The sequence below is a fragment of the Halictus rubicundus genome, chromosome 2 (assembly GCF_050948215.1).
Source record: "Halictus rubicundus isolate RS-2024b chromosome 2, iyHalRubi1_principal, whole genome shotgun sequence".
NCBI lineage: Eukaryota > Metazoa > Arthropoda > Insecta > Hymenoptera > Halictidae > Halictus > Halictus rubicundus.
The window spans coordinates 18,555,664-18,582,825 of NC_135150.1; the positions used below are offsets into that span (position 1 = coordinate 18,555,664).

Genomic DNA, 27,162 nt, shown 5'->3' on the forward strand with positions numbered 1-27,162 from the left:
AATTCCTTTCCATATATAAATGCAAACAATATAGGGAACGAAACAACACTTCCACAAAGGATGTGAATTTTTATGAAAATGGGAATACAAGCGATCGTACCTCAGACATGTTGTCACGCACGACAGTGACAAATTCGTCAATCAATGGAACAGAAACGACGCCGAACTGCGTGATAAAAATAACAGAGGTAAGTATTTATGTTTTTCCACTCGCGCCACAGGCCTCGCCACCTAATCCGAAACCGCAACAGCCTAAAATAATACACCGATGTTATTCTTATCTTTCAGTTCGGGATGATCCTCGCCAGTGAACCCCCGGCGAACGTCAACCCTCGTCGCATGCCACGGTATCGAACTCTCTCCTCGAAAAAAAGCCAAACGAAACGCAGGAGAGCCGGGGTAATACTATTCCCTACTAAACCCCCGTTTCTTCCGCGTCATCAATTTATCCGGCAAAATCGTAATAAGCGCTCAAGGAGATCATCCAGCCGTGATGACGGAGGACATTCCCGAATGGAGGAAAGCCTGCCGGTTACATTGGGGAAATTTGGATTTACAACGGGGCTGCGTAAAGAGGCCGTGAAAGCAGCTCGCTGGGACATTGTTTTCCAGGCTGTTAGCCCTTCGAGGGCCGTAGTACCGAAGTACGTGTTCTTCAAACAGAGAAACGTTCGTTCCATCCATTCCTGTTTAACGTATTCGTCATTATTGCAGGTCCTTCGCGCAAATTCCCTTTCTCAGGGGTCGTTTTGAACTAATCAGGATAAATGGAGGAGTACTTTCACTGATTAGAAGATAATGTTTGGTTTTTTAAACTATAGAAAAGCTACTATCAAAGAATGTACAATAGAAATATTATTAACTTTGATATAGACGTTTTTGTTGTATTTCACAAAGTGCACACTGTAAATACGTATAAATCCAACCGTTTAATAATTAGAGAAGATAGTAAAAAAATTTGAGAATGCCAACAAATTATCTTCAAATTATTAAGATGCTTAAAGGGAGAGAGAATATTATACAGACAATTACTATGTTGCACGAAGATCCATAGTCTATTAATTTTCAGTTTGTATGTTGTTTACACGAGGATAATTAGGATAATGCCTCGCATTGACACAGAGAGCTATGCAATCGTGTTCACATTTAAATGTAAAGGAAGCATTTCTTCGGATAATATATTGCGTGTTGTCGACAATTGATAACAGGCAGAAATTTCGCATTAAATATTGGGTCAAGTTTATAGATGCAAATGACGACAAGCGTTGCAAATAACGGCGAATACACAATAGATTGAAATATAATCGATGTTTGTTTCACTGACAAATAAATTCGGTTCCCTACAACCGAAATTATTTTCGATACAATATTCAGAGAATATAGAATGCGTTTCGATGAAACACTTTTCAATATTGCATAAATACATTCCCCCTTTGAAACGTCATAAAAAATATAATAAATGACATTCATATATGTTTTTATTTTTTTAATGAAAAGCTATTGTTTACGGAAATAATATCGACCTTTCGGACCATTTTCTTGATTTTTCTTAAATTGGCCTTGCCAGGGAAGCCGAAGGGTCCCACAGAAGTTCGATCCGAAACACCTTGAACATACCATTTTACCTAGGGCGACGAAAAGCGTGAAGAACGCGTTCCTAATTGGACGACCAGGGTCTGCGAAACCAATTTCGCAGCGGACCCGAAGAGATGCGCTGATACGGTGACGCTACAGAAAATCGGTGGGCCGCAAAGGGTTAAATGACACGCGGACCGTTCGCGGGGGGGAGGGGGGGATGAACAACGTCGTCGCGAAAGCGGGCAGAGTCGAGCGTGAAGCGGCGAGAAGCGAGAAGATGAAGAATGCCGTGCTGCACGCTCGAGGAATACGCGGCGAGGAGGAAATCACACGCGCTGTTGCTTCGAGGCGAGTCGTGGATAGGCCAGAGGGTATCCCCATAGCAACCATCGCGGGGACAACGTTGCTCGTGCATGCCGAGGGATCCACGGGGAACCGTGAAGCCAGGAATAAAGGGTCCGACGAAAACAAGGCGGTAGAAAACGAAAGGGATCTTCGGGACGCTCCCAGGAGAACGAACGCCAGGGAAACGTGTGTCCGCGCGATCTTCGCTGCTGCGAAAAAATTTATGGTCGCGGACGAAAGAGGAATCGGGGACAACGACCACCCGCGCTGGATGAACGCTTGCGGAATACGGACGGCGAATTATTTATCTTGACACCGGTTACCCGTGTAAATAGAAATATGACGGAGCGATGACGGAACGAGTTTTATTATTGGCTTGACATTTGTAGAAGCTGAGCAGAGATGCGTCTTCGTTTGATCTTTGCGAAGTGTTTGAACAGTCTCCAGTCGTATTTCCTGTGTTTACGCTTTCTTTGACAAGCTCCCGGAAATTGAGACTAAATCGAGTTCTCTTGACTCGACTCTCGCCCTGTGAAAATCTTATGTTCCTAGAAATTATCCTGAGCAGGTAGTGTGGTCTTCGTGTCGTTTCATTACCTGTGAACGCCGAGAATCATTTCATTTTTTTGATTTTACCCCAATTTTTCATTTTTAAGGAATAAATTTATCTGCCTTCTTGTCCGACTATACGTGGTCTCTGCTACTGAATTGTCACTGGAAATGTTCCATCCTTGCTTCACTAGATCGCATACAAACTGATTGACTTCGGAAGACTTGTATCGCTTGTCCGACTACAATGGCTACCTGTCCCCTATTCTACTTACTCGTCCACAGATCTACCTGATTGTAGAATGCACTATTGTTCTCTGCTATTGTCCTACTGGGTGCGGATCTTACTCGAGCAATCCAATCCTCCTGTTCTCCCTATCCGTTCGCACCATTTAAATTGTCGGGTCGTCGTCATCCTATACTACTGATTTCGAGTATTAAAATTTAATACTCGGGTTCCTCTGAATATTAATGTCAAGGCCATTCGATGCCTTAGCAGAAATATTCTAATTTTCAAAAAAGAATAAGAAGGTGAATACGGAACTGAATTACAAAGCCATTAGCTTTCCCAAGATTGACCCGATGCGGTAAATGTTTATGATGGCTTATTTACGTGATTTTAATCTTAATCGTGCGACCACAAACGCGTTGTTGAACGTGTAATCTAGGAAAGCGCCGCCGTATTTATGGTAGAGCAGTGCTACTAGTCCGCTTTATCGAATTTTTGTTCCGCGGCTTTGTACGGTTTTATTTTTCACATTTAATGTCTGGCCAATGGCGTTGTACTCCACTTATAAGCCCACGAGTTTCCTACAATAAGTTACGTATTTTTCTGAAATAAAGTCTGCGCAAAAAAAACGGACAAAATTGCCTGGCGGTTTGTAGATCTTCCGTTAACTTGAGTTTCTCACTATCGAGCGGTTGATTGCAACATTAATCGGCCCCGCAATGGAATTTTATATCTGGCGGCCTCGTGATCCTCGAAGAAGTCAATTCGTGCGATCCCACTCCGAACATTTAGCGGCTCGGACCGCGATCGACCGATTCGAAAGCTCTCCGGCGCTCTTTTCATCGACAAATTGTACTCCGAAAGTAATGACGTGATAAACCGAGATATACAGTTTAATAGTCGCCTAAGCTTTCACGACCCTTGTTCGACGACTCCATCCCACCGTCTCGCTCGCTCTTTATGATCACTTGCTGAAACTACCCCGTCCGCCCGAGCGCGCGGCAGGGTCCCGGGGAAAAGAGAGCATGTGGTAATGGAAACTTTCTACGGAATATCGTGAACACGTCGTAACCCTTGTACGTTCGATAACCTGACTATTCGATACACTCCATTTGAGAGTCACGTTTTATGGAATGGCTGTTTCACAGTTTCCCATTCCCCTTGCTTTTCCTCTCGCGTCACTCTCGTCTACTCGTATTTGCCTTTTGTCACGTTCCTATCGATCACTTTCTAGTCTCGCACAATTATTTGATATAGAATTCATGAAAAATTTGTTAACAGTGATTCGTATATCACATTGTCCTTAAGAATACTATTTTTATCAACATAGGTGACAGAAAGTCGTTTGAGAACAGACAAGTAGTATAGAACCGATTGCGATCAAACAGACGTTGTAGAACCAGCTTCTAATCGAACAAGTAGATTAGGTTTGCCATGAACAGACGTGTTGAAGGTATCAGGAAGGACTATGTTGTCAAAAACTAGAATAAATCCATCGTGATCAGTGTACAGCAGATCTTTATGCAAAATAAAAATTTTCTATCTGAATTGCAACAATCTGGAGTGGAATAGAAATTCAATTTCTTTCTTGATATGTTTAACAGGTTCAAAATAATAGAATGTTCTTGAAACTTCCAATATTTTTACTGTTCCAAATTGTGCCTACTCATTTTTGTCATAAATTCATAAAATCTGCTGGTGATCAAACAAGTAGAATTGATCCATATTAATCGGCCAAGTAGCATAGCCTGACGCGAACCAGACAAGTAGAATAGGCTGATCGCAATGCGGCCCTAATACTTGTAGGATGGACTGGTTATAGTCAGAAAAGTAGATTATAGTGGCGATGTTCAGACCAGTAGAGTTGAAAGTCACTGTTCAGACAAGAAAAAGAGTGTAATCAATATCTGAACAATTTTAATTACTGGTTTCGGAAATAAAGATCAGGAACATAGAACTATCCAGTAAATAATTTCGAGAAAACACACATGGCTTCTCTGCGCCACCAATTCCAATCCGCCTCGAATTCCTCATGCGAAAGTTCCTTTCTCCTTTCTTCCCCGAAGTTTCCTTTCAAGAACCGAATTTTTGGAAGGCCGCGCAGAGGAGTTTGCTTCTTGTTCAGCGGGCCAGTCTTTTCGAGCTCTCCGTTAACGTTCGCAAAGGGACGCGCTTTCAAAAAGTTCCCGAGTGGTTCACCGTGCACACGAAGCTTCCAATATGGATGGTTCGCTTTGTTGTGCTTTTTGGTTCGAGCCCCTCGTCGAGTGATAATCGATATCAGGCGAAATCGAGTGTAGACAGGTCGTTCCATAATACATGGCAGCTACATTATTCTTTATTTTATTACCGCAAACTGTGAAAATCGTTATCTACGACCGAACACTTATCTACTCATTTTCCAGAAAATTAACTCCTTAATCTCGCGATCAAAATTCTGTGAAAATTTACTAAAGGACATTTCATGATTCCGATTATTTTCGAAATGTCAATAGACATATGATCGCTAATATTAGGATTCAGCTATTAGCAATTCCATTTTCATGACTTGCAAGGGGAACAGTATCTATGTCCAACCGAGTCATTACCGCGGTAAGCCAATATTCCACAACAAATATTTGATCACTACATCGCAACGTTCGATTATTCAAAATAAATCGATTATTCAATGCGCCGCTACGCTTCCACAGCATTAAATTCCCTTTTCGACCTTCTCCAATATCGCGCGAACCACTTTTTTTAACACTAAACCTACCGACATTTCATGTATACCTAATCCTACCATGAGCGGTCAAATGACCGCTTCAAAAAAAATATGTATCTTAATATAGAAAGAGATTTTATCTAATTGGATAGTAAACAAAATATTTTTTTCTATTTAGAAAAGTTTTATGTACATTTATGCATTTTCAGCACATTCAAGTCAATAAGTTACATGGCGATACAGTAACGTTGTATACAAGAAATTCTAAACGAAATGTCAAAAACGGTCAATATCAAAACCTGATTAATTTCAAAAACCTGAATTTTCTACAAAGTTTGTTTTAGATTTCAAAATAATTGATTACTTACGGTTCCCACTAATATTTCCGTGAATTTCGGTTGGGAAAAGAAACAAGTGTTCGGTCGTATTCGACGGAAAAATAAAATAAAAAAGATAGAATATTTTTTACCGCGAATCAGTGGGAATCGCGTCTGACAGAAAAGACAGGAACTGCCTGCTCGTCAAATCTCGCTTCAGCCTTTCGGTTACATTCGTCTGCCTCCGCGCCGTCCCCGGAAACGTCATATTTATTGTCAAGTTGTGTTCTCGGTTGGCGAAAACGCGCCACCGTTCCTGCGTTACCGTTCCGCGAAACTGCCGCTGGCCAACCCGTATTCGACGAGTCCTCGGACGGCGTCGAATGCCGGCAACGAAATCGAGTTTCGATTTATCGATGCGCATCGGGGCCTCGTTTTTTTCTTTTTTTTTCCCCGGTGACCGTTCCACGCGCGCGTACCGCCCGTTCTTTTTTCTCGCGAAACTTTTTCCCCGGGTAGCGCAAGTTTCGCGAACGATTTGTCTTCCCGAGGATTTACGACTCGAGATCGGCGGCCGATGGAGTTTTCGTGTTTCCCCTTGCCGATTGACCTGCCGTTAATTCCTCTTTAACCTTTCCGGATTTGCCCGTCAGACTCGCGGAACAAATCATTTAATCATTTGATCGTTCCTCTACCTCGTACGCGGCACATTCAATTTTCGCAGAGATCAATGAACGTTTACATGATTTTTGCGAAATTGCCTGTCTTGTGTTATTCTTGTTCAATTATTCACGGCTGCGGCGATCTTTCCGTTGCCCATTGCGTAGAATTGTGTTTTATGCAAAATAGTATTTTTCTGCCTGAGTTGCAACTAACTGGAGTGATATAAGAATTTATTTTCTTTTTTAATATGTTTAATAGATTGAAAATACTGTAATAGTATTTTTAAATTATTCTGCCCGAATTGCAACGAACTAGAGTGATATAAGAATTTATTTTCTTTCTCAATATGTTTATTAGTTTGAAAATATAAATTTTTCTAATTTTTCTACTGTTTTAAATTACACCCACTCATTTTTGTCATAAACGCATAAAATCCGCTGTCTACTCATTAGCAACCACGTGGTAGCTATGAAATTAATTGGAATTACGAAATTGACTTAAATATTCACATATGAACGACAGAGTTAACTTCTGATATTTTGTAACTTCATTTAATATATTAATGTCTCTCAGACACGTCACCATTTTTTTTTAGTGTCTGTGTTACTTAAATGCTCACAAATATTAAAAATTGATTTCAGGAAATTATATTGTGCATATGTTATATTCCAAATGTAAAGTAAACATTCCGGGCAAGCGAAGGAAAACTATTTTTCTGGGAGTTACAGCGGCAATAGCATGACTAGTTTATTCAGCAATTCCGCGCAGTCCCCTCGTTTAAGTGTCTGCGAGAAGTACCGGCGGGCCGACTTAAAATGAATCGATAAATTCCACATATCGGTCGATAAATCGCACGTTTTAGCGGCGACCTACGACAAAAATGTACATTCCCCAACGTCGCCCGTTGATATAGCGAAGTTAGTTGCCTCGTCAGTCATCCCTGGAATTGAATTCTCGTACTTTCGTGTCCGCTTTTTTCTTCCGTCGAAACCGTCCGTTTCCGTGGAGAGCTTCCCCGGCTCGACAGCTTTGTCTGCGTTTCTGTTTTCGCCACGGGGACACTAAATTTCGGTTATTTGTATCCGCGGAACTCGATTTTCCCCGACCAAATCGTTCGGTGAATAGAGCTGTCATATCGAATAGTATTTCTGGTCCATCAAATAAAATAAGTTCAGAATTATTTAATTCACGCCTCTCCCGGGAAATAATTATATCTCATAGATTTGTTTTAATACCGCGTCTATACCGATTTCATCGAACTGCGATTACATGTAAATTGTTTTTATCGTTAGAACGCTTCAAGAATAAAGACGTTACAGGGCCGGCTTATGTTCAAACAAGTGAAATAGGCTCGCCATGAACAGACGCGTTGAAGAGTTTATCGGAGGCTACATTATCGAAGACTAGAATAGACCCATCACAACCAGACAGGTGGGATACATCCATCATGATCGGACAAGTAGATTATATTCATCATGTACCAGACAAGTAAACCAACACTTTCTGACAAGCAGAGTACACCTGTGTGAATGACTAAACAAGTCGCATATGGAGGCATTCGACAGAAAAGAAGAATGGGATGTGATGGTCATTGTTCGATGAGTAGAATAGGACGGTCAATATCAGACGAGTATAACGTAAATAGTGATTTAAATATTCAATCTAGAAAGAGAGGATTTCGATTCCACAGAACTTATTTTACCACTATGAAGGGTTGAACCAGGTAAAATTCAATTGAAAGGATTACCAAAAACATTTTACAAATTTCAGGCCAAGTACTATTCAGCAGTTTCTATCACCAGAACGAAATAAACTACATTGGAGCGGATCTATCCGATCCGTCAATATAAACCGAAATCGGAGCTATTTTTTGTTGGCTCGTCAAATAATAATATCACGTCGATCAGCCGTCTTTTGCGATCAGCGAATACGTTTCGTTTCCGATCCGATAAAACCCTGTCTCCCTCTCTCTCTCTCTTTCTCTCTGTACCTCCGCTTTTCGAAATTAATTACTAGCCTCTCTAATAAGAGATTAATAAATCGGGCAGTATCCGGCGCACGGGATACCGAAGGGAAAATATTACAGTCCGCTTTATTGAATCGCCGGGAAAAGCTGGATCGATTAAAACCGATTTCTCCCGGTAAACGAAACCCGCTTTCCCCGGGGCCCGGGACGTAATCATTTAACAGGGCCGTTTTCGTCGTCATTCACCCGGCCAGCGGAATTTGACTTCCAAATTGCTATTCAAACGAAAGATCCCTGCTGCTTGCCAGCTCCCGTCGTTACCCCGCTCCCCCGGCCATTATTTCCTGGCCAAAGGAAATTCTCTTTACGGTTTTCGCCGGCGTTCCCGACGCGTAAATATTTCACCGTTCGAAAATTTCTCTTGGCTCTTGTTCCCCTGGAAAAATTACCGGAGAAATTGCCAGCGAAGAGTCTCCGCGTAAACTTTGTCAACGCGTAGCTCCCGCTTCAAAAATTAAACGGCTAAGATTAAACCGACCAGTTTACCCGATGTTCCCACGCGGACATCTTGCTTTGCAAATTGCAAGGCGCATTTATTTCTCGAGCAAGGACAATTGTTTCCGTATTCAACGAGCACTATTCCAGAATTTTTAATGTCCGCGCGCTTGAATGGAATGGAAATTTATGAGAATTACACTACAGTTGCATTGTACTTTGCAGTATGCCCGAAGAAAGTTTCGGTTTGAAAAATTAATCTTTTTTTTTGTGGCTATCACAATTCCTACGACATTCTCTTTTTGTAAAAATAGAGGAGCTAATTTCAACAGGGAAACATGTACGAATTAAAACAACCCGACACGATTGAATGCGACGAAGCTGAGAATTTCGAAAAATGTAAAAGTTACGACAATAATTTACTAAGTAGATTATTCGTCATATTCGTTACACGACGTAGAATTACATTACGTTCCCCTACGGGCAGTTTTAAGCGAATTTATTGGTGCTCTGAAAAATGAAAAATCGGAGCTGCCGCGTCAAAAATGTGTATCGGAGGGAAGCCCTTTGAAGTTCGAACTCCCTAATTCTGCCGAACGACGTAACATTTGTTAGGCCACCCTTAATCACGAAATCTGTTGCGCACATCGCAATCGCTCGAAAACTACTACTTTTACGGTGACTCCAGTGAAATAGTATCGCCGGTAGCCAGACCAGGCAGGCCAGGTTGATTACAGATCGTTTGATGGCGACCTATCATTGATTCCGTTTCTCGTTCCGTGCATCATCGCGTGCGTAACGCGTGCGGCCGAGACCAAAGCGGATCCAAGGCATTACCGAGGCTTCGCGAGATGAGACGTAGTGGCACGAATAATGGCGAACTTTCCCGGATTACGGGCTACGAAATTCAACTGAAATTCGATCAGGCTTTGTCGACCAGCTATTTAGCTGCACTCGAAAGCATTCTGAGCCGGCAGATCGGAGGACCTTGCGCAACGCGAAATTTAACGAATCTGCAAATGCTCGATGAAACGGCATCGATTCAACAAATTCGCGACGCGCGCGGCGCAGAATCTATTTTCAATCGAGCTTCATTGTGAAATACAGTGTGTCAAATGTAAACATTGGTAGGCTTTCGACGTATCTCAGTATCAGTCAGTTTCTCAAATTTTCACTCGAAGAACAATTAGAGATGCTTCGAATTTATGGAGAAAGTAAGAGAAACGCAATTGTAGCTCGAAATTTGTACGGTGAAAGATATCGAAACCGCGTATGCCCTTCGCACAAGATTTTTGAAAGATTGTGTAAAAAATTAAAAGAAACTGGAAGTCTCGCTGTTCGTAAGATCAATCGTGAAAGGCCTGTATGTAGTGATGAAGATAATGAAATTAATGTTGTTGTAATGCAATGAATCTGAAGTCAGCAAAAGTAGTGCGTCACGAATTCTCACTCGTCACAAATATCATTTGTGCCACATTAGCCTTCATCAGAAATTACATGACATGGATTATGTAAATCGTGTCAGATTTTGTGGATGGGCTCCAGAGCAGCTACAAATCAATCCACTTTTTTTCTCTTTAATACTATTTACCGATGGGGCTACTTTTACCAGCACTGGACGCGTTAATTTACATAACACGCATTATTGGTCAGTACAAAATCCTCACTGGCTACGAGAAACTGATCATCGAAGAGGCTGGTCCATTAATGTGTGGTGTGGAATCATAGGGCAACAAATAATTTGACCTTATTTCATTGACGGCACTTTTACTGGTGAAAAATATGATACGTTCTTAAGAAATACATTGCCAAATTTATTAGAAAACGTGACATTAAGCGTTCGTCAGACAATGTGGTATCAGCACGATGGATGTCTAGCACACTACGCTCGAAGGGTGAGAAGTACATTCAATGAAATATTCCCAAATCGATGGATAGGACGCGGTGGCACAATTTGCTGGCCCCCACGAAGTTCAGATTTAACACCCCTAGATTTTTTCTTGTGGGGAACATTGAAAAATATTGTGTATCGAGTTGCACCAACAACTCCGGAAGATTCGAAGCAACGAATTATCGCAGCGTGTGCTACAATAGACGCTCCAACAATAAGACGTGTAAGAGACGCAACAGTTGAAAGACTGCAATTGAATAGATATTTTACTGTAAAAAAATTACTAAATATACTGCAAATGTCACTTTTTCGTACGTTAATTTTTTTCTTTAATTGTGAAAAAACTGGTTATTTGAGTATTGCAATTGGTGTGTCATACCGAGTTTCGGGATTATGTGTATTAAAGAGCCGAGGGGGGTTCGAGAGAAGAGTCCGCGTCGCGGCGAGTGAAATATGGCAGTCTGGAGAAGTTGAACGTTTCTAACTGCTCGGTAATGCTCCAGTGTCATTTGGCACGTAGCCAATCGTCAATTGCAGGTAGTTAAGAAGTTTCGAATTGAATCGTCGAAACTCCGGCGAGCGTGGCCCAACAATCGATACTTCGCGCAGCGATCGGATAAACAGTAAATTAAATAATTTTATTGGTCAACTGTCACAGTATGTTATATACACTCTTCCACCGACAGGATATTTGAAATATTTATGCAGCCTTACTAAGACTGTTTGCGAAAAAAAGTTTCTTTCTCTCCGAGAACTGTGGACTCGACAAGCTTTAAACGATTTCCTTAGGCAAAGTTCTCGAATAAAGTTTTTAAATTATCAAGTTTCCGTTGAAGTCGCCCAGCCTTTAATACCCGAGGCAGGAACTGGGCTTAATTCCGAAATAATGAAATTAATTTTGTGGTTGGACAGTCAAATGAGGGGTGTCCTATTTTCAATAGCAACTCCATTGTCATCCTGACCTCCGAACTATGCTAATAACTGCACCCTGGTTTATGCAGATGCATGGTTTTGTGGTTGAATGAAACGTAAATGAAAGGACACGTAATATAGTGCTTTATTCTCCTCATAGTTACTTCCTAACTCACAGCAAAATCAAACGTTAATACTCTTTTAAATGTTGTGACAACAAATTACTAATTGTCCGATAAGTAACGTGTTTTCGCTCGTCTCACTCGGGACTGATTTATTCTACTTTGTCCGCCGAAAAATAGGCTCCTTCTTGTCTGACCAGTGGTACTTTTATACTACTTTGCCTGCGTAATGTCGGATTCGTACTACTTGACGTAACATGCTTTCCATACGGAAAGTTATTAAAGCGATTAATAAATTTCGAGTCGCTGTTCAGTGCCTTGGCTCGCCGGTGCTATTAGCTCGCGTAGTTCAGAGTTAACAGTAATTAATTGTATAACCGAGTAATATTCGAATTTTCTGTCAACGCTGTTACACACAGTTCAGAACTGAGTTCGTGTATACAAGTTAAACTCTCCACCTATGTACAGCTAGTCTTGATTAAAGAAGTTTCTGCGACAGTAACTAAACGTTCCGCCATTTTGCCAAGTTGACTATATACCTGTCCACTCTGGGTTCGAACACTCAACCCGAGAGAAGAAATTAATTGAAGCTCCTACTTCGATATTACGGACAATTTCGAGTAGATCCGTCGAAATTGATCGTAATAGTCTCCTTTGATCGTGCTAAGCGTTCGTGGCCGAGTTTAGCGGAACGTAGCTAAGCCACACTAAATTTCTATCAAATGGCAGGGCTAGCATTAATCACAAGGACTGCGAAGGCGGAATCCCTGTGATTTAAGCGGTCCATCTGTACGACGATTCTGTTCCCTTCGTGTAACACGGCTTCCGATTAATACCTGTATTACGCTGTTGAGGTTTAATAACGGTCACAGACACCCTCTGAACCATCTACAATTTGTTCCGTGTTTCCAAATTCCGTTATAGGCCACTTTAATCCGTGTCCTGTACTGTAATTGTCATTAGCCCCCCAAAAATGAGTGCTTTTGATGATTGTACTGATGGTGGCGTTTAAATTCGTTTTTGCAGTTGTATTGGAATTATATGAGAAGTAGTGTAGATCAGCATTAACCGGCCAAACGGAATAAATCCATAATAGTCAGATAAATAACATAGGGCACCACTGGCTAGACAGGAAGGATAATTGCACCCCTGTCGAAAGAGTAGTATGGGACAGAAATAATTAAATAAGTAGAGTAAATCGACATTAATCGGGCATTGTCCAGGTAAGTAAATGGAACCAACATTAATAAGAAAAGTAGAAGACAATCTGCATAGACCATCTAAGTAGTATAAGATCCCACTGATCAAGCAAGTAGACTATATCGCCACTGGCCAGGCAAGTGAAAAATATCAGCACTGATCGGAAACGTAGAATAATTAGTGTGGATTTTTATTCCATATTTTATTAGACATTTATTTCCTTTCCGAATCATTTCACTAAGCAGGAAACAATTTAACAGTATGTTTAAATTCTTTTAATATGTCTGCTCGTTTGGGTCTACTCATTATTTTTTATAAATTCATAAAATATCCAGTCTACTGAACACGAAAATAGCACATAATAAGACTGGCCAGACAAGCATACTAGCCTTTACCAGACGTGTAAAACAGCCCAGTATCTGGAAAAGTAGTGCAAGTCGATCACTGTCCATGCGAAGTAGTATGAACCGTTTCCTAGTCCCACGAGTAGAATAACCCGTTCTTGGTCAGACCAATGCAATGGAAACTGCATTCTCCTTGGCGAACCGTGAAGTTTTGCGCTGCTTCATTAATAATACATTTTCTGTCTCCGGTTTCTGTATAGTCTTATGAGATTTTGGTGTATGAAATGTAAGCGTACGAATAATTTCAAGTGCCGATGTAACTCGCATTAATTATCTTAATTGAGTCACTACGGTTGACAGTTTGCAACGGCGCTCCGGTAATCGAGACGAGAGCTAATGCAGCGGAATGTTCGAGAGCCAGCAAGTTGCTTAATGTTAGCAACAACTTACTAACGACTCCCCTGTTGCAGTTTGACTTAATCGCTGGTTGGACTGATCGACCCGGGCTTCTAGGGTCCGAGGCAACTGCGTATCGACCGAGTGCACGTTAATTAATTCCCCTTCGAAATAAAGGGCGAGTTTACCCGCTCGAAATTATTTGCCAGTTTTACCAAACGAAAATGTTCCTTGCCACCGGCCACTGGATTCTACGTCAACGTTCAGCGAAATGTGAAACCGAATTACCCGAAACTGAGCTTCGCTCTCGTGCTACTTTTCAATTATACACGAATTTTCTAGTTCATTGTTCTCTCTCTTTTTACTTTAATATCACGCGATTAACTTGCAGCACGCAGCATTTCAAAATGAAAAAACAAATATTTTAAACGACTTTTCGCTCTCGAAGAACTCGTCTCGAAGACAGAGTATAAAACGGATCCCGAGTTACGACTCTGGGTGCACCGTAACTGCTGAAAGGGATTATTCCGTAAGCCGTCATTGTAACCCTTAGCGCAGCAAAGAGAACCATCGTGTTTTATCGTTACCTTAGTTTGTATTACTACCGGTTTTATTATAAGAATGCTCCTCTCAATTCTGACGAGAGTGCACTGTCATCAATCCTATACTTCATTTGTCAAAAGGATTCATCAACAACGTTTCCTAAAAGTAGATGTATAAATGTTACAGACATGTCTGCTCAATACCAGTTTCTACTACTTCCACGAGGACTTGCGAATTGTCAAGGAGCTCAGGAAATTAGCTACAGCCTTGTAACCGATAAAAATTTTCACGTGAAAAAAATTCGAGGTACTCTCTATACTAGGGCCTTTTAAGTGACAAAACCTTTTTTGCATAAAGTCTTACAGTTTTTCAGAATAAAATTTTCAGAAATCACGGTTTTCAACCTGGCAACCGAGCAGGACATCACAAGGTTCAATGAAGGTTCAATTTTCATTGTCATAACTGGACACCAGATTTTACGCATTCAAGGGAAAAGTGAGTAGGTATAATTTGATCAGTGAAGACATTAGAAGAATATAAAAATTTTCAAGCTATTAACTCCATGCCCTACAATATCGAGTCAGACTCGTGATGAAGATTCTGAACAGAGTCTAATAAATATGTATGCTATTAATTCCCTTTAAACCGAAATAAAATTCTATTTTGTTGTAGTTGATATATATCCTTTGGAGAAAACATAGGCATACAATAAATATAAACTATCTTCTTGTTCTATGAAATTCTGAACGATGAAGAATTTCTAATCATTCTAATTACAAAATAAATAGTAGTGCAAGGGGTTAAATATATCAAGAAAGAGAATAAATTTTTATTCTACTCCAGCTTGTTGCAATTCAGGTAGAAAATTACCATTTTCCATAAATCTCCGCTGTTCAGTCATCACAAATTCTTTTGCAAAATATGAACAAGGTACTGCCCCCCTCCCCCCTAAAAAAAATTAGAAATTCCTCGAACATTGTGCAACGAGCCACAAGTTTGAACAACAACACGCCCAATATTAATTTGATGTTGATCACGTGAAATAGGAAATTGTGGTCGTAGCGCATCTGTGACCTTGACAGGGAATGTGTTAAGTGGTTCGATATTGGCAACATCGCGGCCACGGAACGCCGCGAGGACACTTAGAACGAAGTAGATCAAAGTTCCGAAATGAAATTGATGAGGGCAGGGAGAGGGAGGGGGGAGTTCGCGCGCGCGGTATGATGTACTTGCGGATCAATTTTCTCCAGGGACCGGGTGTCGATCGCAATTTAATATGATCGCGGTAGTATCGAGCGGGAAACGGCGCGGCGCGACGTGTCGGTGGTAGGATTAGCGTTACTCTCGGAAATGACTGGCGCACGTCTGTGTCCATCCGCGAGTAGGCTCCGGTGTGCTTCAATCTCGGCGAGCAACACCGAGTCGACGCGCCGATGTTCGAGGGATCGAGGTTTGCGATCCACCGGAGGCGGCCGCGTATCCGATGAAGCGTGAGTGACTCAGCGACCGCACGTATTATCTCCATTATCTCGATTGGTGTCCGATCGGCCGATCAACGCCGGAGCGCACATAATAATACGGGCTGTGTTATTGGTACACAATGCCATGCCGCCCCCGCTATATGCACATAATGCGGCCTGTACATTAGCGGCGTACGCCGCTGAATTTACCGGCGTTCGTGCTCCCATTAATTGCACGGCTTCTTTACCCAGCGCCGCACAATGGAACTTCCGAAACGAAATGTTTTCCCGCTGTAATTTTACGCTTCGAGTGCTCCGATCGAAACCGCCGTTCGTCCGTTGCCGTTCAGTTCTCGAACTTTATTTTTATGGAACGTTGTCGCAGAAGCGTAACCTTCCGAATTCTAGGAAGCACCCGGGTACTATATTTTATTTTAGTATTTTATTTTTCCAAGGGATCTTGTCCCCAAGGGATTTTTCTAAGGGTGGTCGCGAAACAAGATTCAGATGAAACTGATTCTTTCCTTTCACAATGGACTCGTTTTGATATTTTTAATTTGCGATTATTGGGATTTTATAGACGCATCCAACAAGAATTATTCATCAAATTTATTTCCTTTAATATATATTATTTTAAAAAGGGGGTAGAAATTCGGATAGACACATTGTCGGTATTTTTATGAAGTATCTTTTTGTAATGATCTTAGCTACAAAGCTCCCTTATTTTAGATGAACACACGAGAAGACATTAATTATTCGGATTGTAAAAATGCATCCAAAAAGAATTGTTTATCAAATTTATTTCCTTTAATATATATTATTTTAAAAAGGGGGTAGAAATTCGGATAGACACATTGTCGGTATTTTTATGAAGTATCTTTTTGTAATGATCTTAGCTACAAAGCTCCCTTATTTTAGATGAACACGCGCGACATTAATATGTGAATCACAAATTGCATAAGTGAATTAGGCTTCTCATTTTCGGACATGTTAACGACTGCCTGTTTTACGAATTTCCTTGAAAAAATATTGCAGTGGAGAACAACATATTGGTGCATAAAAGAAAATGTTACGCCACCACCCACGTTTTTTTTTAGCACTGCGAGATGAAGACTGAAATGTAAAAAAGTTCTTTCATAACATGTGCGTAGTTTCGTGTAAAAACCTGCGTGCATTTGAAGCCCGACGCGAGTTCCTCCGAGCCACCGTAAAAAGAACGGCAGTTTTGAGAAAAGCAGTTTGAACGCGTTATTGTTAATAAACAGACTACGGAGCTGCCAGCTAATTTTAATTCCGGGAGAAGAATGAAGTGAAAATAAGTTTAGAATAAAACGAACCTGTATTACGGTCTATCGAACCATCTTTTGACGAAATTCTGCGAGATCTCGGTACTAAACGGATAAGCCCAGAGCTCGGAGTAAGTAGATTTAGCCAGTCACGCGCGAACACGATGTTCTAGTACAGAGAGAGAGAGAGAGAGAGAGAGAGAGAGAGAGAGAGAGAGAGAGAGATCCTTAAGGACCCTGGGTAGAAAGAGAGAGAGAGAGAGATTTCCTGGAGGATCCAGGAAGAAATTCCACTAGATTACAATTCTTTCCCCTTTGTTACGAGGCACGAAACGTTCCCCGAAAAACCTAATGCTAGGCTGGAAGTACAGAGATTTTCCACGTGGAAACGTGCCGTAGGAAAAGCAGGACCGTCGTAACATCCACTGGAGGATTCTTGACTGTCCCTCTCTCTCTCCCTCTCTCTCTCTCTCTCTATTTCTCTCTCCCTCGTTCTCCCTTTCTCTCGTCCCGAGCAAGCATTGCGGTATTCACCGGGGAAACATCTCGGTGGGGAGACTCACCCCAAAACCATTTAGGGGATACTAGGTCAACCACGTGCATTGCGTTAAGAGGCCAGCTTGCGAAAGAGGCGAACGAGGAGCTCGATTTTAAAGGAGTCGCGATCAATAACATAATCTAGTACCTCTCGCAAACCCCGTTATTGCGATACCCATCGCACAATCGTCGTCTACGCGTTTCCAGTATCGCTGACCCAAAACTCAGCTGTAACTGATAATAAAACTCAGCTGATAACAGTCTAGTGACCAGATTTCCGAAAATAATGAAAACTGCTGCAAAGTACAAGTTATCGCGATGAAAAATAACGATGACCTAGAAAAAAATTATGAAAAAATAACCGGACAAAAGAAGTTTTTCTTCTATGCTATTCCTCCTTCGATACCGTTCAAATTCTGCCGTAAATGTTTGTCGTGCCATTAAAAAGAGGTCACCAAAATATCTCCTTTAAGTGGCCTCCTTCAGCTGAGATATAGACGTACAATAAATATAAACTATCTGTTTCTTTATACGAAAATCTGAATGATGCAAAATTCCTAATCATTACAATCACCAAATAAATAACAGTGCAAGGGGTTAAGCAATTTTTTGATGAACCGTCTCCTGAAAGAACGCGTTAAACGAACCCTCCTCAAAGGGGGAAAGTTACAAAGAGTAAAACGGAGCGAGAACTCTCACGAAAACGGTCACTATCGACGATCACTAATCATGGCTTCGAAAAACCGGAGGATTAGGAAAATTTACTTCTCCCGGTTTGGCTGTACACTTTCTGTAACGAGCCGCAGCTTTTTCCGGAGCTCTCGAAAGCGATGATTACGTTCGCACATCGACGCGTAATCGGAGTTTCGTAAAACGCAATTGCATCCGGGTCGCGTGTGTGCCAGCGTCACGGTCGCGGGTTGGTGCATCTCCTGTGAGTGTGTGTGTGTGCACGCGTTTTGTACGCGGGTGCAACACGTGGCCACTGGATCGTCCACGGGAAAGCCGGACGAACGATCGGAACGGAACGGAACGGAACGCTCCGTAAAATCCGCGATTCCTTTTGTCGACGGTGCGTTACAACGCGAACGAAATATTGTTTTATTAAAACACACCGATCACGGGACAAAAATGTTGCAATGCTTCCGAGCGGAAAGTAAACACAACGAACGGCGCTGGAATAATGTCGGAGAGGTATGTTCTCGGTGTTTGCATTTATTAAAGTGCAACTAATTGAATGAGCGAAACAGAGAATCCGATGGAATGCACGAAGGTTTCGACTGTTTCGCGAAAATGATTACACCGAGGTACACACTTTATTGTTACGCGATTCAATTCTCTCTCTCTCTCTCTCTCTCTCTCTCTCTCTTTCTCTCTGCGGAAAGCCAGAAATTGCATAAACGTCTGCAGTAATCAACGTTACAATCAGTATTTCCCAGCGACTGTTCGATGATTGAATACGTCATGAAGCGTTATTGGAAAGGGACTGTCGGCGGAATATATTGTTAATAACTTGTTTTATTGTATACTGTTCTCCTATCCGGTGCTGTTTCGCGATGAACATGGAACGGAAGTAAATTATTGTTGCTGTAACAGGACGATAATGCACTGTATTAAATAAATATAGGCCTTGCAGATTTCTGTCTGCGTTATTGAACTGCATCGTAATAATTCAATGAAACAGACTAACGAAACACAAATTTGTATTAATGCATGCGATAGAACAGGATAATAGTTTCAATTAGATTAATTATTCCGTCTCGCGCATTCTGCATCGATTGACGCGCAAGTCCGATAGTGCTTGATTATGTGTGCCGTTTATTATGTAGGAATACTCTAAGTGATTTTACATAATTTTAGTATTATTTTTCAGGCAAATTTCACGCATTAAACAACTTTCATAAACACTGCTTTACAGTTAAATAAAATTGACCATTGTGTTGATGTGTTCTTTCGGCCAAACAATTCCGTGTAAATCGGAACGAAAAAAAATTTCGGCGAGCACCGAACGAATTGGCATGCAATTTGAACCGATTATGCGTTCATTACCGAACGTGCAGCGGCGTGAGTGTCAACGGCCGTGCAACATATGCATAATCCTATCAACGGGAACGTTACGAATCCCTGGTGCATTCAATCTCGACCGTACCGTTCCCATTCCCGTCGGAATCATCGCATTTTCTCGATCGGTTTACGACGTTTCGTGCTACACACGCTTCCCATTGTTCCCGCCGACCGTCCCCATTCACCCACCACAAAGACTGATTTATCGTGCGCGAATGTCATTTCGCTGAATAAAGCCTCCCGCGTCTTCTGCAGACTCTGTTCGCGACTTTCTGAATGCTCATCCTCGTGCCACGCTCGTGCTAGATCTTCGTGCATTTAAAACATTAATTACGAGTCACAATCCCGAAAATCTTCCTCATAATCTAACATAGTTTAATCAACGAAACCGAAACTGAAAAGACAAAATTAATTTATCGTACCAGCTAACCCCTTAATCTACACTCTTCGAATCCTATTTAATTTGCTCGAATATAGCATAATAAAAATTAATTTATTGCAGTAAATCGTCTAGCAACATTCTTTTCTACGAATTGTTTCCTATCTAATCGTTGCGGAATGATTTCTGAATAATTAGCAACCATTGTTCCCGACAAAAGAGATACGAAAGAAGTATAAATTAATATAGTAATTAATTAATTTATTACAGTAAATCGTCTAGCAAAATTCTTTTCTGAGAATTTTTTCGTCTCTAATCGTTGCAGAATAATTTCTCAATAATTAGCAACCATTGTTCCCGACAAAAGAGATACGAAAGAAGTATAAATTAATATAATAATTAATGAATTTGTTACAGTAAATCGTCTAGCAAAATTCTTTTCTGGGAATTTTTTCGTCTCTAATCGTTGCAGAATGATTTCCGAATAATTAGCTGACATTGTTCCCGACAAAAGAAATACGAAAGAAGCATAACAGTTTCGAAAAATAATTTCGAATTCAGCTGACGTTGGACGCGTTATAATACCGACTCTATTGGAGTTCGTTTCGAGGTACTTGTTTTTGCTGATTATTCGCAATCGCGTGTGCATTGTTTCGCGAAGAAACTAATTTTTCTTTGTCTACAGAAACTGTGTCCAATCTGCGCGTGGGAAAATACTAAGCTCGGAATTTATCAGATATCACGTACACTAGATTTAAGTATTTCTAATTATTAGAACAAAATAAAAAATATGGGCATTGTAATATTTAATATTACAATAATAAATATTCTTTTTTATTTTAATTATTTTATTAAGCTGAAACGAATACGCTGGTGCCCTTAAAACTTTTTAATATGTCCACTGATTTGAATTGTGCTTACCCATTTTTGTCATAAATGCATAAAATCCGCAGTCTAATTATTATATTGGTATTTATTAGATATTGTATTTTTTATCTTGTATATGACGATAAAATATTTTTGCATAATATTTTATTCTTTTTTGTATCGCTTACAGAAACACAATTCTTTATATAGTAAAAATAAAATAAGTACATTTTCTATTTATTAATTGAAAGTGGATTGGATTATTTGAGGCGTTTTAAAAATGAATTTTGTTGAACATTGTTCTAACGATCCAGAGATGAAATCGCAATGCCATCGATCGAAAAGCACCTATTACGGTCAGCTACAGTATATATTCGGGATCAATCCCTGTCAATTATCGTAGTTCAACACAACTGGACATAATTGAATGTAACTACAATTGGACCTCGATTAACTAGCTTAATGAGGAATGACGTATATCGTTCGGAGCAAAATCAATCGAAGCATCATCCGGAGTTATTAAAATCGCGATGACCTGTGAAATAAACGTTTAAAATATCTCATATTTCTTAGTTTTCCCATCAATCGCGAAGCTGAAAACACCATGGCAGGGGAGGCCGTTAATTAAAAACACTTCAAATGTTTGATTTTAAATCGCAATAAAGCTCTGAACAAATAAAACGTATTTCAGATTATCTCATATCCGAGAAATTCCTTTGTTATGCGAAAATGAAATTCTTTCGCGAGAATACGAACGGGAAAAAAAAATAATATCACTATACGGTCAAGCGTATTAATTTTTCGGGAATTTTTACGTACAGCTAAACCTATTGTTCACGTGAACTTTAGGATAATAATCGTCCTCTGTTCTCATATTGTAGAAAATACGATTCAGTGAATAAACGCGAGATTGGCATCGAACACGCGTCGCTAATTGATCCTGCATTTTATCGAGATTTCCATGTCGTGATTTCCATGCGATCCATCAAATATAATGCACATTTTTATATATCATCGCGTATAATTAATACCGAATTGATTAAACAACGCCCTCTCCCGCGCGTGTCTACTTCACGTAATAATTCAATGATTTCTGCAAAAGGTCGTTCATGATTTCCAGTTTTGGCTCGTGTTAACGTTTCGTTAAAATTGTACTCGTGTATAAAATGAAGAGAATCTTTCGATTTAATTGGCCGATATGTCAAATGAACATTAATGTCGTTTTTGACGGGTTCATCGAAATGGCGCACGGCCAATATTTATACTCGATTTAACCATCGGACTCCTGCGAATTCTAAGCCTGTGCCGGAGTCATTTCTGACCCACTCCGATATCTCACTACAGTTTTCTTTCGATATAAGACTATCACTCGGGACCGGCTTCCGTCGTATTTCGGATGAAGAAGAAATAGTAGAGGAGGTAGCGATTTTCTTATTCCGAAATAAAATACGGAGGGTTAATAATACGCTTAGATCACTCAAACACAGAAAACGTTCGCAATGACACTTAGAAAGCGTTAACAAACACAGAAACCCATCGCTTAATTAATAAAAGAACTCACTGGATTTTTTACTTCAACTTCTGCAGAAAAATCTAAATCAAAAATCGTAATTAAAATAAATCAACAGGTTCGTTATTATCGCCACAAATGTTTGGGAGATCAAGACAAGTGGTGGCGGACCAAATTTGCCTAACAAATGTATCTAATTTTTCAAGAAGTTAATCAACGTCCATAAAGCATGCAAAACTCTGGCTTTTTAAAAGTATTTATGCAGCAGGTGTGGACATTAGTAGAAATTGATCGAACGCCTCCGTCACACATTGTCACACAGACTCACCGAATCTCGGGCAGCATGGTCGGCTCGCTGGCACTGTCCAATTGTTAAGGTCAAGGTTAACCCGAACGAAACGCAGCGACGCCGTCCACTTAACCGGGCCGATCGGCAATTCAAATTTTGTAAGTCGTGTAAATGGATCTGGCAACGCGATTCACTGTTATCACGTGTGTAAACACGCCTCGCGCGCCGATGTGGACGTGCTCCGTTTATTGTCCGACGAGCGACGAGCCTGGCCGCGGAACGGCGAACACTATGCCATGCCGCCACCCCAAAAGTTCGATATTCATGGAAAGCCGGTGTGCGCGACGCCGCTGTGACGCGCGTAACGACATCAGCGTCACGGTTAAACGACGGAACGGAGGTTAATTATTTGTAATTCACCAGTATCGGTGCACGTGGCCGATCCCACAAAAATAGAGACCTAATTTTCCGTCGGATCTAATTACCGGGAATGCCACGCATCCAGCAAAATAAGAGACTGTTAAACGTAATTGGTCGCTCGATAACGGTGGCCGCGGCGCGTCGCGTCGACGAGCGTTTTAAACTTCTGTCAACTTTCGTGAGTCGACTAACCTAATTTTATACACAACTGTGACAGCATAACTGAATTTTTAGAGCACCAATACTTCCGATCGAACTCCCGGCAGAGTACTCTGCGAAAATAATTTAGCGCAGCTATTACCTCTTTCGCTCTATTTGCGAGCAGTATTTTTGCATGCTGCCATGTTTATTTTTATCCAATTCTAGAAATGGATTCAAGCGGATGGGTCGAAGAGTTTCAGTTTCTCTTTTTAACATAGCGTTTGTATTTTTGTACATATACAGTGTGTCCCTCGAGCTCTGTCCACTTGAATATCTTGATGATTTCAAACAATACGAGAAAATGTTACTTACAGAAGTTGTGGGGTTTAAGAAACTACATAGTATAAATGATATTCTTGCAAGTGGAGGGGTAGAAAAGATATAGGTCACCTTTGTTTTTTTTTTTAATGGAATGTCCAATTTTTTATGCTTAAACCCTACAACTTCTGTAAGTAACATTTTCTCGTATTGTTTGAAATAACCAAGATATTCAAGTGGACAGAGTTCGTGGGACACACTGTATAAATAAACATTCTGAGAAAATGAACACGTTGGAAGACTACGGAAAATTGTTGAACAAGAAGAACAATGCAGATTTTAATAAAGGGTAATTTAATATTTGTATTTTGGTATGTTCTCGTATATTTCAAGTACAATTTGAGGAGTTTACGACATTACTAGAACCAGGTCCGAATCCTCTAGAGTTCCAATCGTTTGGCAAATGTACGTGAAACTTTCAAATACATTTAAAAGTTTCGAGAGCACTCTGACCCGCAGAAAACCTACTGAACGTAGCAATTTATGAGTTGTAATTCTATGTTCGAATAGTGGGAGACGACTTAACTCGTCAATTGCACTTGAGTTTTCCTTTGAAAGCTAATTTTTACGAGCTACTGCATCATGGTAGCTGCAGTATTGAAAATTAGGAACAGTTCGTGTTTCTCGTGAACGTCGTCGCGCTTCAGACAATTTTAATTAATTTTTCCTTTCAAGTTGCATTTCCGAAAGTGTGTATGCGTCGTCGCATGATGTAACACTGACCTACCAAATTCTACGATTCATCAGCAAACACCGATCCAAAAGGACAAAGAGCAGAATAATTCCTCTCCAAGTAGAATAGGAGCGCCAACGTCAGACCAAGAAAGAGTCGTAATAAAATTCGTACGAAAGGAGGAGAAATATTTTCCCCTCAGAACTAAAGTTTTCCGGGAGACAGCGAAAGCGAAGAACAATCTGACAATATCGTTCTTCGATCAGGCTGCCCATTCGACTGAGAAAAATCCGTGCTGTTCGCGGAAATTTCTGGCTGCGACGGGTGAATTAAATTTTTCCTTGTATACCGCGAGCAAAAATCTCAAGTATGCCGATTGATATCCAATCCTTTTCATAAATGCCGTCCCCCCGGTCGATCTTATCGAATCGCTTACAACTTCGGATCAGTATTTATTCCATTGCCGATGCGATAACATCCTGATTCTTTATTCTTTCCTTATGTCCACGCGTTGAGCTCTTTGTGCACGACGCTAGGACGTGCAATTTGTTACGATAAATGTTCATAGTGCAAGCAGTAAATATATAATTGACGAGACAATGTCCATAAAGTCTTTTGGCCGGTCCAGTTGCAAACATAGCGAACTCCATTTAGATTTTGACTTTCTTTATTTCCCTCTCTATTCTAAGTTCACTGTTTTCCTCTCTCGCCATTTCTCTATTTCTCTCTTTTCTACTTCCAACGTATTTCTCGTTATTTCTCTTTCTTCCTACGTTCTCTATTTTCGTCTCTCGCTGTTCCTCTCTTTTCCAATCCCTACATGTATCTCTCTCGCTATTTTTCTTCCTCTTACGTTCTTCATTCTTCTCTCTCCCTGTTCCTCTTTTTTCCACTTCCCCAATTTGCTCCGCCCCCTCCTTGTCTACACAGTCTTTTTCTCTTTCTTTTTATAGTTTGTTTGCGCTCCGCGAAGAGTAACGGTGCCAAATACCGTCCCCGTACGCTTCCCCGAACGCGGACCGGAAGTTTACGAAACAGTACACTTCCGAACACGGAGATCATGCTCGGCCCGCCTCGAACGCCATCAATTTCACCCGAGCGTCGAGCCCTTCGAATTTACAATTTGCTCGCGATGACGAACTTCGCGATCGGGTTTCACGCGAAATCCACCTTTCCTGCTCGCAGGCCCGGTCCCGCCTGACTTCCGGTCGCTCCTAATTGACTTCCGACACGCGGAGACCGTCGCGAGCGACGCCGTTCTCCAGGAACGCGAGCTCGCCGGCAGCAATCCGGGTTAACGAGCTTATGCGAGACTCGACACTCGATGGTTAACCTGTCCCACGCGATTCGAGAACCACGGCCTGCTGTAATTTAATCACGGAAATTAAGAGGGATCCGTTTTTAGAGATCGCTGCTGAATTAATGAGAATTAATGAACGCGCCCGGCTCGCTCCGCGCGGAATTGATCGCCTTCCTGATGGAATTTCGTTCGAAACGAAATATGAAATGTCGTACGTGAATATTAGGAAATGCTCGAGTCGTTCTGCTAATTTCGAATTTTATTGCGCGATGCAAAACTGCGATTTCTGCGATCTTTTAATATTTTTAGGGAGACACTGAATCTAGCATTTTCTGTGTCTATGACGTGAGGGATTTTGTTTCAAAATTAACTATTGTGTAAAACAAGCTCAATTAGGGGGAGTTTAAGTCATCATTTTGTCGGTTTCGAATTTGTTTATAATATACGGACCACAAATTTGACTACTTTTGTCTGTCTTCGTAAAAACAGTTATGAATTTTCATTTCGGAAACTGTTTGTCAAATCGAGTTGATCCTTTCTTAAACTATCATAATAGCTTACAGATTTTCTTTTATGACTATTATGTACATGATTATTATGTTTGAATACGATCGAGGTTCGGTTCTCTTCTGATTCTTTAATTATTAACTCTTCACTCTGTTCCTGTTTGTATGAACTCTCGTTTATACTACTGTAGCTACATTAAAAGGTAAGTATAATTAGTATAATATTAAGCAAAATTGGCTTAACAATTGGGAACAAACATATTAAAAAGGAATTCACATGTTCAGTTCAGAAAGAATGGGTTGAACATAATAAGGCAGTAGAATAAGGCAGCATTAGTCAGACACTGTGAAGTTTGTAGAAAGAGTTCTCTGGATGTTTTCGAATTGATTACAACAAGGAGATACATTTTATATTTAGAAGATCGGTCGTATTACGAGCGTATCGCTTATTTTCATACGAACATAATTTCTACGTACATCATTAAGAGACTGATTAAATTTTTAATCACATAAAATCCTCATAAAATTCCCTTAAACTTTACACATACCAAGATGAAAATGTTGGAAATTGTACCTGCTATAAAATCGCGAAATGCGCGAGTTAATTGCGAATCCCCGCGTTCATTTCGCACTAAATAAATCCTGCTTGATCACGGGCAGTCATGCTCAACGTCGGAACGAAGACAACCGCGGGACCGGTGCAAAGAAGACCGCGTTTCGCAGATTAATTGTCCGTCTGAAAGTGTAGCAAGCAGGAGTCCCGTCTTTGTCGCGGATCCCGCGTCCACGTGGCTGTCGCCGGCGAGAAGAGGCGGATGGAAAAAGAGCGGTGGAAGCGGCGGAAACAATGGGACAGCTTCAAAAAAGCCCGCATGCCGGCCAGTTAACGTCGGTCTCCCCTGTTTCGAATTTATTCTTTCCTCGGCCCGGCCGGAATTACTCGCCGGCTCACAATGGGCCATCGTTCCGTTTTATACGGTCTGCCCCTGGCGGCGGCGCTTTGAGCCACGAACGTCTATTAAACGGGAAGGTCGATTAAAATTAAAATACCGAAGACCTCGTCGTCTGGGCTCCCGGGGAACTAGGACTCGACCGGGG

The 27,162-nt window shown here is 41.0% G+C and overlaps 2 protein-coding genes across 2 annotated transcripts in view; one reads left to right on the plus strand and one right to left on the minus strand.

Moving 5' to 3' along the window:
- The window catches only part of Rsh (Rap GTPase activating protein radish), a 179,189-nt gene that overhangs the window by 69,320 nt on the left and 82,707 nt on the right, over positions 1 to 27,162 (minus strand). The gene's annotated exons all lie outside the window — the stretch shown is intronic.
- LOC143362728 (uncharacterized) lies at positions 42 to 1,380 on the plus strand. The gene is made up of 3 exons (XM_076803125.1): positions 42 to 188; positions 289 to 644; positions 715 to 1,380. Exons 1-3 carry the CDS (start codon positions 108 to 110, stop codon positions 797 to 799), a joined length of 522 nt encoding a protein of 173 aa, XP_076659240.1. The 5' UTR covers positions 42 to 107; the 3' UTR covers positions 800 to 1,380.